This window comes from Thermobia domestica, chromosome 8 (genome assembly GCF_964235325.1).
Source record: "Thermobia domestica chromosome 8, izTheDome1.hap1.1, whole genome shotgun sequence".
NCBI lineage: Eukaryota > Metazoa > Arthropoda > Insecta > Zygentoma > Lepismatidae > Thermobia > Thermobia domestica.
Window position 1 is genome coordinate 1982105 of NC_137461.1, and position 13468 is coordinate 1995572.

The window sequence follows — 13468 nt, forward strand, 5'->3', positions numbered from 1 at the left end:
TGCCTGGGAAACCAAAATAGTGGATGAAATTCGAGACACATGCCTTCCACATGAATGTATAATATACTATCTAGGCGGTTATTTAATCAGGCACGCTTCGAAAATTACCCAATGTTTACAATGTATGCAATCCTTGCAACAGAAGTCGGATCAAATTACTTCAAATCAAGCTGCACTGTTGACGAAAATTAGAGAATTTAGTACTGATATTGGAGTCTCTTTTCTTAAACATCCGTCTCACGAGTTTTATAGGCTACTTTTGGAGCTGAAGAACACCATTGCACAGAAACTTCGTTCTCCACATTTAATGTGGGGCGATGTGATTTTTGAATGTTTGGATGAGTTGCCAGACATCGCTGTTCCTGTAGGACTGGGTTGCAGTACCTCACATGTAATGGAAACTATTCCCAAACTTATATTTCATTACATCCGTTGCCGTTTCTTTTTTCGTGCCAGAGAGATTCGTCGAGAACTTACGTCATCCAGTAGAGCGAAGACTGTTCGGAAACTCTCCAAGATTGTATCTACATAAGGATTTTAGAAGTTTTGGGTAAGTAAACTACTTTTAAAATGTATGTTTATTATTTTATAATTGTATTGTGTACGAATTCTCTCCTTTTTCTTTTAATTTCTTAACATTAAATTCGTCCATAACGTGCTTATTTACTGGTAACACTCCGGCTTTTACAGGGAGCGATTTATGCACTAGCGCCACGAAGCGGTGATTTCGCTAAACTACAGAAGAGTTCTCACTTTCTATTCTATGCGCTATGATTTAAGTTTAACCAAAATTATAAAATGAGGTTGAATTTTACCGTTTGAATAAGCAAACAAACTGGAGTTTTTTAACAAACACCAGATTTTTCAAAAAAAAAAAAAAAAAAAAAAAAAAAATAGACTATCAAAGGTAAAACACAAAAAAAAAATCTGTTAATAAGTTAAAAATGCTTTAAAATGCAATGTACGAAGATTTTTTTTTTTTAATTTTTTGGGAGAGGACCCCGGATCCCCGCTTTCCTGGAAGTATTCTATACAGCTTAGTCCCGCCAGTAGTGTGCCCCCCCCCCCAAAGTTTATGTCCTGCTGACGCCAATGCTACAGTAAATGTAAGATCCAAACGTGTTCACACTAGGAATCGAACCTAGGGTTACACACGCACACGCGTAATTGATTGTTCATAAATCGAACTGCCTATTATTGTATTCTCTACATTTCGTATGACAATATATAATATATTTATAAAGTACCTTAGAGAACTGGAAGGGTAATAGGACAAACGTTACATTATAGTTACTGAATAAATAAGTACGTTAAAAGACACAAGTAATTAATACCAGACAATGACTATGTTAAGATTAACATCTTCATTGATAGAAAGTTTAACTTCGAGTAAAAACAAGTTCTCTCAAAGTTAACCATCATCACACTTTGTGAAATTACCTTCCGAATGAACAGTGTCTTTAAATATGACGCTGAGAGATCCAACAGAGACGCAGATAATCCCACTAAGAAGAAGATAGACGCTTAGAGGAATTCTCCGTCCAAATCTTGAAAGAATGACGTAAGCTATGAGGTAGGAGATCAACTCTAGCCCAGCTCCAATGAGGAAATTCACATGTCTGTCTCCACTGAGGTCCGGGATATGGAACATAATGGCGTAGTAAGCGAGGGAAACACAAAACCTGAAATGATAAAAAGTAATTCATTCATTCAGTTTCTTTCACAAATGTTTCAATCAATACAAGTGTACACACTAAAGGCTTCGCTCGTCCCCTTATACTCCTCTAAGAAAAGGCCAAATGTATTCCCTTTCTTACAAAACTGTTAATGCATTGAATGACAGCTTTGCTATTAACTACCAATAAAATGAAAATGTATCTATTGTCAATGCAGCTAAAATAAAACTATTGTGAACAGTATTTCAGTATATTTCCATGAATTATTATAACAAATAGTTGTTACTCTCAAGTCTTGCGTTCGTCTGGCGTCATATAGGAGGCAGTCCGAGTAGTAATAACTATTACCTGACTATGAACTACTACTAGAACTTAGTGTGCCTGACACACTGAGCCGTCTTGCTATGAGGTTTTAATAATTTCCAAATGTTTTCGCCTAAATATTTATGCAAACTCGTAACTCATATATTTTATAGCTTCCATGTTAGCGTTACTCACAGACGAATATATTTTTACTTTATGAAAACATAATTATTACATTTTACAACTGCGAATGGAATAATTACAACGATTAAGCGAAAACTGTTTTTAAGACTTATGAAGTGAAACCAGAAGAAATTTTCCATTTCCACATTTCCAGAAAGTTTTAAGCAAATAATTACGGCTGAGAAGTATTATATATTTCTGACTTCTGAATATTTAAAATGTTAATTACCTTAGAGAAAATTTTCACTTCACTTTCTTTGAGAATTCACTCTTGGATAACAGCGAAACCATCACAAAAGAGCTTCAATCAGCAAATACCGATAGATACTCTACTAAAAATCTTCAATACAGGAGAAAAGCAAAAATTGAACGATTAAACAGAAAAGAGGAAGCTGGGCTTGAATTATTCAAAGAAGTTAAAGATGGCCGCTAATCAATGCAATAATACTTCCTTGTTGTCAAGTTTATGGAGTATTCGAATGGAAAATGGTTCTGTGCTGAACGTTTTTTTAAATTTCTGTTCTACTACGCACTAGTAAGTCGAAAGCTAATCGCAAGTAATAACAGGAGACAGTCTTGTAACATGTGGCAATATTTCACTTCAGTTGTGTAATAAACACTTGAACATTTGATTTTTTATTTCGGCTGATATTTAGGCTCTCCCCCAATCTTGCACAGGGGGAGATTGTTGAAAGTAAGATCTCCAGTGTTACTTACTTCACAAAATATACCTGAGCGAGCTAAGGGGGTTAAAAGCCCCGCAAGGCTTGTTTTCTACCTTGATCACAATTTAGACAAAAACAAGGTACTCGGTTCTGGAGCCATGAAACGAATTGGGAGAGATTCTAAATGCCATCCTTTTTCCTTCTTCTTCTTTCTTCTTTAAAGCCGTCTAGCACAATTTTCGATTTTACTGGGGAAGCTTATTTTTAACGTTAATGCTATTTTTGCAAACAAAACTGTATACACTATGTTGCAACCACAGCCAATTTATTACAACGCAACGCAAGAAAATCATTTCATTGCTCTTTTTATAGAATTTGTTTAAATCTCCTTATATTTTATTTAATTCAATGCAAAGATAATGAAGTAATGTATTGCTGTATCACTGTTGTTTGCAGAAGTTTCCACCAGTCCCCACATTACAATTCTAGGAAAACAGTTCACTTAATTTTAAATTCGGACACTATGTTCTTGATTTATTGTAAATGTTCAAGATGTTTTCTTTGAACTTTACCGCACAACAAAACATCTTATATTCAATAATAACCTTCTAAAGTTTAACTATTCATTTAACATTAACATTAAAATCCAATGTCAGTCGTGATGACACAAAATTAACTGAATTTTTTAACACAATGTAATTATAAAGTTTAACAACAAAGTTCTCGACTAGTTCTGGACAACTAATCAGTAACTGCTAATAATAGAAAACAGTTTATCGTGAGATTAATGCTGTGATATTCTTCTTTTGAAGGACATGTGAAGACTTGCTACAGCATATGTGCCAATCTATACATCGGTCATCGAACACACCCTGGTTCTTATAGCCAAGGATTCTTACATAGATCAAAGGACGAACATTAAGCTTTGCTGTAAGCTAGAGAAATCAGTAGCATAAATTTACGAAGTAATCAGAGCTGTTCACTGCAACACTGCCCTATCTCGTGGTCGTCTGAGTGGTACTCCGGATTTTGTGATACACATTAAAACGTTTCTGGTGACCCCAGAAGTGGACGTCCGTCAGCAGCTGTTCAGAGGGTGATGTGAAGAGTATTCCCGATCTACCGCAGTCAGACTCCACATGATGGAGGATGCGAAATTGGGCGTACCATTCAATATAGAGCATTCTCGTGGTAAACAGTTCTGATCATCACGTAAGTCTCTGTTGCTGATTTCCCTAACTTACAGAAAAAACTTAATATATCCGCTTTTTGTTCCATGTAAGAATCTATGATAATGAATAGTTAGAATGAAATTCCGGGAACTCTTTGACTGACCCTCGTATCAGTATATGATGTTTTATTCTTGTAGTTCGCAAAAATTACTTATTCCCGTTTAACTATCTGTTTACCAAGTGTTCTTCTTGGATAGAAGTAAAGAGTGTCAAAAATATACAAACTTACTATTAGCGAAAGGGTGTGAAATGAAGCTGATACAAGGAATTACAAATAACCACGAAGTCATACACTACAATACTCAAACACTAATAGTTCTATAATAAAATATGTCAGCTGTTCCACCTCTTCAAACCAACATGAAACTTTTGAAGTACCTACTTGTCTTCTCTAGTAAGGTCTATGAAGAGCAAATTAATTATCACAATCTCTAAATATAAATTAACCATTGACGTCAATAGCACATACCAGATATAAAACATGGTAAGACTGTATTTTCGAAGGTGGGGTTTAACAATAAGATCCATAAATCCAGGTCCTTGTTTCGAATTTTCCTTCCCTTTACTTTTGGATACTGAGTCAACCATTGCTTGGCTGATCTCTTTCAACTGTGCACCAAGCTCTTCTGTCACGTTTATCCCGTTATAAGTCGCCAGCTTCTCCACTACTTTTTTCGCCTGCTCCACTCTCCCATGGGCCAGCAACCACCTCGCAGATTCAGGAACAATCCTGCATAATCAATGCATTCAATCAACAACAAAACATACACAGAATTTGCAAAATTTCTACATAAAGTACCAGTAGGTAGCAGCAGTGGTCGAACTGAGAATATATTACTACTAGTATACTCAAACTGAAAAAAGCAAGATGAAATTAGGTTCGTGTAAATGCTATTCATTCAAACTAAATTTATTCAATTACTCAGTACAGTATCAATTTTGTATAAGTATACTCTTTAGGCAAGAGCTTAAAAGCCTTAGTGGGTGATATAGAAAACTGACCTATTAGCCTTCTCCTCCCACCACATGATAATGAAACAGATATTTTCTCTGAAATTCGATGTTGCCAACAAAACTGGAACTGGACGGTAGCTCTCGACGAGAATAGGGGAGTGAGTAAACGATGATGATCTCCGTCATATGAGTAAGGGATGGAATGTCTTAAATGTTTTGCCGAAGAAAAAAGCAGTCTGGAAACTCCCGAGTACTTGGTGTTGCTTTGTTATTTGACACTTTCAACTTGCTTTCAACAGAATATTTCTTCTTCTGTTGAAAAGGAAAGACTCATATATGCAGGCAAGTTGGTCAATATTTGTTCATTTCCCCCTTCTCTATACATAAAGAAAAAACCCACAGGTGTGGTGTAAGTCATTAATTACAGTGTAACAGGGACCAAACTATGACAACGTCGTTGAACATACATGTCACACAAGTTACAATGTCACTAGTAATAGGATACGACTGTTCGGACACGATTACTACCCACTAAGGCTTTTAAGCTCTTGCCTAATTTTAAATTTTCACAGGTGGTATGCTTTTCGGCATCTTAATTACTACCGGTAAGCCATTCCGGTGAAAACTGATCAAATCCAACCATTATTAGTTTCACAAATTCTCTTCTAAAAATACGATTCCTTCCTTGGAAGTATAATAACGAACTCCATGAACATATGATTATGCTCTTGAAGAAGGAAAGTTCATAAATAATATGCCTGTCACACGTAAGGACATATATTTAGCTTCCCCTCACATATTAAAAAAAAAAAAAAAAAAAAAAACACGAAATATTAACTAGAGCTCGTTCGTGGCTAAGCGGTTAGCGTACGCGCCTTTGGTGTGGGAGACCCGGGTTCGATTCCCGGCGGTAGCTCATGTAGTTCGGATTCCACATTAATCAGTAGATCCACGTCTCATATAGCCTCGCTGCTGAAAAGGACGTTAAATTCAAAATCAAACTCAACTCAACGAAATATTAACTAATCGGGTACAAAAACTTTTCTCTCCTGTTCATAAATACATCACATGAATTGCAGATCACGCATTCTTCTCAGGAGTCGTGTGACGAAGGATACATACTATTACATTAAGGGAGTGATTTTCTATTTATTTATTTATTTATTTATTTTTGAAGGTATTTATATAGGAATTACATTTAATAAACACTCTTTTGAATACATTAGATACAAGAAAATTCGAGACTGAATAAATTAAATAAATTAGCAGCGGCGGCTATATGTTGTATGGTTGTGCAACCGGATATTTTTTTAATACTAAAGATATTTTTAAGTATTAAAGTAGTGTATCAGTAAAAAATAAACCTTTGTTCTTGAGCGCAAAACAGTATTAATACATTTCTAAAGAAACTGAAAGAGAGAGAGAGGTTTACATTTCCAGTTGCAGCGAGAGTTGCCACTGGAAGCAGTAACACTGAGCCTATGACCGCGAGCTCGTATTTGGGTCAATCCATGCTAACGAGGGAACCTATCCAAGTGTAACTCTGACTTCGAGTCGAGACTATGGCCGTTGGATACCTTGTCCCAAAAGAACATAACATTCAGAAGGGATACATCCTCGATCGCAACCGTTGCGAAGATTGAGTTGAGTTGAGTTGATTTTGAGTTTTACGTCCCGTTCAGCAGCGAGGCTATATGAGACGTGGACCTACTGATTAACGTGGAATCCGAACCACATGAGCTCCACCGGGAATCGAACCCGGGTCTTCCACGCCAAAGGCGCGTACGCTAACCGCTTAGCCACGGAGGAGCTCAACGCATTGCGAAGATATAAGCTTGAAAAGTTAGAAATTGAGCTTCATACTATACATTACAAAGTCGGATTCCGGGTCGGATTTTAAGGAGCGAATACATATCAAATTAATGTGGAGAGCCCAGCACCTTTTGAATGAAAAATTTGTGTCCCCGGGGCACTCGCAGGGTCCCAGGCGGGGTCCAACTCAAAATTTGCAAATGGAACCGGGGATCAAATAGCATACTGTATGAAAGCTATTGTCAAATAAAAGAAGATAGAACAAATCTCAACTCTCTACGATAACCCTGTGCAAATGGGCAACTGGTCAAAACGTCAATACAAAAAATGAAATGAAATGAAATCTTTGAGTTTTACGTCCCACAGTTATGCCGGTTAGGCTAAAGAAGATGGTGATGATGAGTAATGAATGAAATGATGGAATGAAGAAAGTGGGAGGAAACGGGAGAACCCGAGGAAACCCACGCACACGGTGTTTGTCCACCACAAAGTTCACTTGGCGGCGACTGGGATCGAACCCAGGACCCCAAGCACCAGAGGTGAACGCTCTACCACTGAGCCGCCGCGGACCACAAAATGTCATACCTTGCACTTTTAAACGTGTTTTTCTGTTTTGTTATTGTCGCAACTTAACGGATTTAGAAGAGTGGCCATACATTTTCTGATGTAGGTTATATTGACATTTTAACCAGTTGGCCGTTTGCACAGGGTTATCGTAGAGTTGAGATTTGTTGTATCTTCTTTTATTTAACAATAGCTTTCATATAATATGTTACTTGACTCCAGGTTCCATTTGGAAATTTTGAGTTGGACCCCGCCTGGGACCCTGCGAGTGCGCCGGGGACACAATTTTTTCATTCAAAAGGTGCTGTGCTCCCTACACTAATTTTATATGTATTCGCTGAGTTTCCTTACTCGACCGTTTCCGAAAAATCTGACCCGGAATCTAACTGTAATGTATAGTATGGAGCTCAATTTATAACTTTTCACGCTTATATCTCCGCAACGGTTGCGATCGAGGATGTATCTCCTTTCATGTTATGTTCTTTTGGGACAAGATATCCAATGGTCATAGTCTCGACTCGAAGTCAGAGTTACACTTGGATAGGTTCCCTCGTAAGTGATCGAAGAATAAGGAAAATTGCCGCTCGATCTTTTCAAAAAAATTAATTTTTTCAGAAATGTTGAGTCGATATATGAGTACTTCAAACTCACAATTAATTATTTTTTCAACATCGCATGGCGACGCAGCGGCTGCCGCCATTTTGCGTTTTCTCGATTTCAGGTGTTTACGTTGTTTTGAATATCTCAGCATGTATTTGTCCTACCAAATTGAAAATTGCTGGACGTCTCCAACTTGTGCAGAATGCAAAATGGCAGCAGCAAAATGCAATGAAAACGCAAAATGGCGGCAGCCGTTGCGTTGCCATGCGATGTTGAAAAAAAAATAATTGTGGATTTGAAGTACTCTTTTATAGGATAAACATTCATGAAAAAAATTAGATTTTTTGGAGATGGTCGAGCTGCACATACTTGATCACTTAGAATGGATTGATCCATCTCTTAACATGGGAAAGTGGATTTATTCTTGCATCGCTGCTATCTTCCCGCACTGTCCGTTTCCAGTTGCGCCTCACTTTGCAACTGGTATATAGTCAGCTTCTGTAATAGTTGCAAATTCTTCCGCTTTTCAGCGCTTGACTCAATTGATAGGATGAGTGAGATACAGACGCTTGGAAGAAAAGACTGATTCACAAACCTCAAACTCGCAAAGAACAAATATGCGTCTGGTGACGGTAGTGTTTCTTACAGATATAATATTGGTGGAGTTTTGCCTTCCTAAAGTTGGATAGCGTTCATCCCGAAGCTAAGAAAATTGAATTGCTATTCAGTCCAGCATGGTCTCCATTGATCCTATTCTCGGACAAAAGTTTCCTAAAAAGAATTTTAAAAATTAAAAAACGGCGTAACTTTAGGACCAACAATACAAGCAGGCCTGACATGGTATAATGGCCCACAGATCTATCATTTTCTGACTGAGAGAAGCGAGATTATGTATTGCGGTGGCTTTATAGTAAAGTCCTAAGCATAAACACCGGCAACATGGGGCCAATGGCCCGCTGGATTTTCGAAAGGAGTTCGACTCCCCAAAATACATGTTCAAACATTTTAGATTTGCTTACTCAGTTACTACAATAACTAATATATTTACTTTAGTAATAGTGAGTGAGTGAGTAGGGGGATCAATGGGGACCTCAGCATTACATTAAGGATATATGTCCCCGTCACGATTTAGTCAATAGAGTTATGAAATATGCGTTAATAATTATTGTATTACATGCAGGGGCAGAAGTGAGGGGGACGCGGGGTATGTCATCCACTCACTTCCAAAAAATATCTATCGCGTCCCTCCACTTCCTAAAAAATTACAATGGGCAAAGATAGGCACAGGGGACGGTGTGACGTCATGCGTCCTCCCACCTTTTCAGATCCACTTTTACCCCTGATTACATGAAGAAAATTGAATAAAGGTGTGTATATTCGATGCTTCGCTTTGTATCGGTCTCTTCCCTCCCTTGCACTTGAGAGCGTTTGTGGTCCTAAATATTCATTATAATTAAAACAGAAGAATTATCAAAATATAAAATAATTCCGTATTTTAATTTTGTGCTCATATCGGTGCAGTTATTTAAGAATGTTTACTTCCTCAAGAACTATCCAATATCGGTTCTCTTTCAGCAAGATGTTTTCCTTTTTTTTCGTATTGTCATATTACCATCCATGAAATCAGAATATTCTAACATGAAACACCAAGAAGTAATGGAAAATGGAAAACTGAAGTATAAATGCAGTCAACAGGACTTAATAATTATATTTCTTCCCACTCCACCCAATTAAGGAATTTGTAATTAATCTGTCGTTTTTTTTTTTTTTTTTTTTTTTTTTTTTTTTTTTTTTTTTTTTTGGCCAAGGAGATGCTAAAGGAGATGATGAGAATGAATGAATGAAATGCTGGAATGAAGAAAGTGGGAAGAAACAGGGTAACCCCAAGATAACACACGTACACGGTGTTCGTCCAACACAAAGCCCATTTAAGGCGACCTGAGATCGAACCAGGGACCCCAAGTAATTTAGAATCTAGGAAATAATTTGTGACATTGAAATTATAATAATCTTACTATATACAGAAGTATGCATATTCTTTTTGTGTTTAAGAGGTTGCTTGATTTCGTTTTTACAAAATTTCTTCAATTTAAAACATCGTCACAGTTAAGAACTGAAATAAAGAAGACTCAATAGTCAAACATACATGTAATATGATGTACAGAATGAATGGTAAACAAATCAAATCAAACAAACATTAACAGCAGAGATATCTAGTGCTTGCAATCACAGTTCGTTCTTTTTTCCTACTTTGAAATACACTCCTACCACTCCCAAAAGAGAAATTCCAATATTCAGGGTATTTTCAGCATCAAATTCAGTGATTTCGAATTCACGGTTAATTCCTATTAAATGAAAACTGACAAATCATTCAAAATATTAATATTTACTAAATCATATCTCGAAGGAGAAAAAGTCCTACAACTGGTCTTATACCTAGCTCTGTGCCTTTCGTGCACATGATCCCGTGTTCGATTTCCGGCAGAGAGCATAAAAAATTAATCTCAAAATAATTCACTTTCAATAATCATCTGTCTTCTTTCGTCTAATTTGCAGGAATGTTACTTTTTTTTTTTTTTTTTTCATTTTCGAAGGAAAAATCTTAGATCTCGTGCTTCTTTATAGTAGAACAGCAGACAAAAAAACATGGTTACTGAAAATAGACGTTTTGTCCCTTATATTCATACACAGAAATGCTAACAAAATGCATTTTGTCGGAGGAGAGAGGTGTTTCTGTACCCTAAAGAAAATAAAGCGGCAAATATTTGCGGTAGCGATGCCTTCTATTCAGAAAGACTTGCAGAGCAGCTTTTCAGATATCAAGAACGAAATTCCATTTTAAATAACGTATAGTTTGTTTAATTAAATAATTCTGTTTAACTGCGTGCATGAATATATGCACTTTTCTTCTTCTTTCTTCTTCTTGGGTTACGCCATCATTCATGGCTTACAGCACATGCTATACATATCCAATTTATCTCTTGTTCAATAACATGAGTATAGAAGTTTTATATGTAAATTAGGGCGCAAAATTTGAACGTCAGACGAACTCGTCAATTCAAAAATGATGGTCGCCAGTATCTCTCACGTACAAATTATGACCCCCTCCCCACACACACACACACACACACACACACACACACACACACACACGGCCTTTGGTTTGACAAAGAAAGACTCCATATTTCTTGTTTTCTCTCACTCAGCGACAATTATTTTTGTGAGAAACAGAAACTTGCAACCCTGTGTGTTTAGCCAGAAGCAATTCCTACTGATCACCGGTCGCCAGCTCTAAATTTCTAATCGCCAATGGCGACCTGGGAACCGGAAATTTTGCGCCCTGATGTAAATAGTGTATAAAAGTACATTGAAAAAAGGATACATTAAATCAATATCAGAAAATATACTTTAATCAATAAATATACATTTTTTTTTTAGAAGACTCAAGAACGTTGGTGAAGGGAAACACTTAAGCGTACCTACATACCTTTGATAATGCAACCGGTGCTTCTACAGGCCACGAACCGCTACTGTAAATTAGTAAAAACAGCTTTCCTTACTTTTCGACAATACAGCTAAAAAGACGGGCAGGACTCGATAATATTCCTTTGAATGAAATTTCAGCCAGAGAGGTACGTATATAAAACTTATTTCAAGTCCATTTACTTCAACTTATTGGCAAAAGAGAATCTAATAGGGAAAACAGTTTTTGCCTTCCACTCACACAAAACAATTTCAAATATTATTCTAATATTATTTTTTTTTTAAAAAAATGACATTCTCTGCCAATTCGGTAGATATAAGGTACAATTTTTCTCATACGCATTGGTGCTTCCTGAACAATAAATTCTTACGCTACGAAAGACAACAAGAGAGATACTAGAACAAACAATAACTGATATATCTTCAAAAGACACTGCATATTATCTAGAGCGTTGGCTAGAAAGAATAAACCAGTCTTCAACTTTCTATGGAACACAAAGAGAGAAAGAGTAATGTTCGGCCGAGAATCAAACTTGAGTGTCAAGCTCACGAAGCCTGCGCGCTAACCACTGCACTTCCTAATCTCTCCCCAATCACTCTTCATGTTAGTGTTTAGCTATTTAGAGCACACTAACTAGATACGTACAAGAGAGGAAACAGTCCACTTGTTAACACAAAACATCCTCTTAAGACATGCATTAAATGAAGTTCAAAAGAGTGGAAAGAAAGGAAATGGATATTGTGACAGTAAGACAGGAGACCCAGGTTCGATTCTAAACCCAGTCGCAGTTTTCAATCTGAAAAACGAACTGAGAAATGAATAAATATTAATGAAACAGCAAAAAAACAGACTGAACCATAAATTGAACCCAGATTTCCAGTTTACCAGTGATCACATATCTCAAACAGCCACAGAACTGTCACTTCTCTGAGATGAACTCTCTAGTTCTACGTCCCACAGTTATGCCCTGTAGTCTAAAGAAAACGAGTGATATAAAAGAACGTGTGCGTCAGAATAATAAGAAAATGGGAAAACCCACGCACCCCACCAAACTCGCATGGGCTAGTATCGAATCAGGGACCCCTAACTCCCTAAGTCACCGTGTTCCCTTCACTTCTGAGGCCGGTGCTCACAACATTCAGACTACGTGGACTGTATCACAATTTCCATTCTGTTTAGTGTCTATATTAATGAATACATATGATGACTGTATTCGAAATTATATGAGAAATGAGACGTATCAACAATTTTCCCTTTAAACAAGAATTTAGGAGTGATCCAAAAAAAATGCATCAAAAGATTGTGATCTTGGCCAATAATCACTTTTTAGATCAGGGGCCACAAAATTTTTGAACGGCCCCTGAATCGAGTTTTCGTATTTTCTATGGAATAAGGACATCATACTGAGTTAAGTGATACTCAAGGTTTGGTTACACTGTATGTAGTTCTCCAGGACTGAAATATATTGGGTCATTGGATCGAAAAAGAAAAAAAAAAATCGCAATTTCAGAAGAAATAAGTGTGCACAACATGTGGTTAATTGCACTCATCTCATCTCATATCTTCAAACTTAAACCTAAACGTTTAAAGGGAAAATGAAATCTTTGAGTTTTACGTCCCACAGTTATGCTGGTTAGGCTAAAGGAGACGGTGATTATGAGAAATGAATGAAATGGTGGAATGAAGAAATTGAGAGGAAACGGAAGAACCCCGAGAAAACCCACGCACATGGTGTTTGTCCACCACAAAGTTCACTTGGCGGGAGCAGGGTTTGAACCCATGACCCCATGCACCAGAGGTGAACGCTCTACCACTGAGCCACCGCGGCCCCTAAACGTTTAAAAGATTTGGTATTGAAAAAAAAAATGCTGGCTCCTTTTACCTCGCATGTATGCAACTTTCTATATTAAAAGAAAATATAGAACACATTCGAAATGACATCATGAACAATATACATTTATTGTTATGGAAAATGTAATTAGTTAATTAACTGCA

General features: G+C 37.0%; 1 protein-coding gene across 2 annotated transcripts in view; it reads right to left on the bottom strand.

Moving 5' to 3' along the window:
- Positions 1–13468, bottom strand: part of LOC145692633 (organic anion transporter 3-like) — a 127334-nt gene that overhangs the window by 15085 nt on the left and 98781 nt on the right. For both annotated transcript variants that reach the window (XM_081767973.1, XM_081767972.1), the window contains 2 exons: positions 4529–4789; positions 1441–1682 (listed from right to left, as the gene is read on the bottom strand). In XM_081767973.1, the coding sequence (XP_081624099.1) occupies positions 1441–1682; positions 4529–4789 (503 nt within the window). The remainder of the gene's footprint in view (positions 1–1440; positions 1683–4528; positions 4790–13468) is intronic.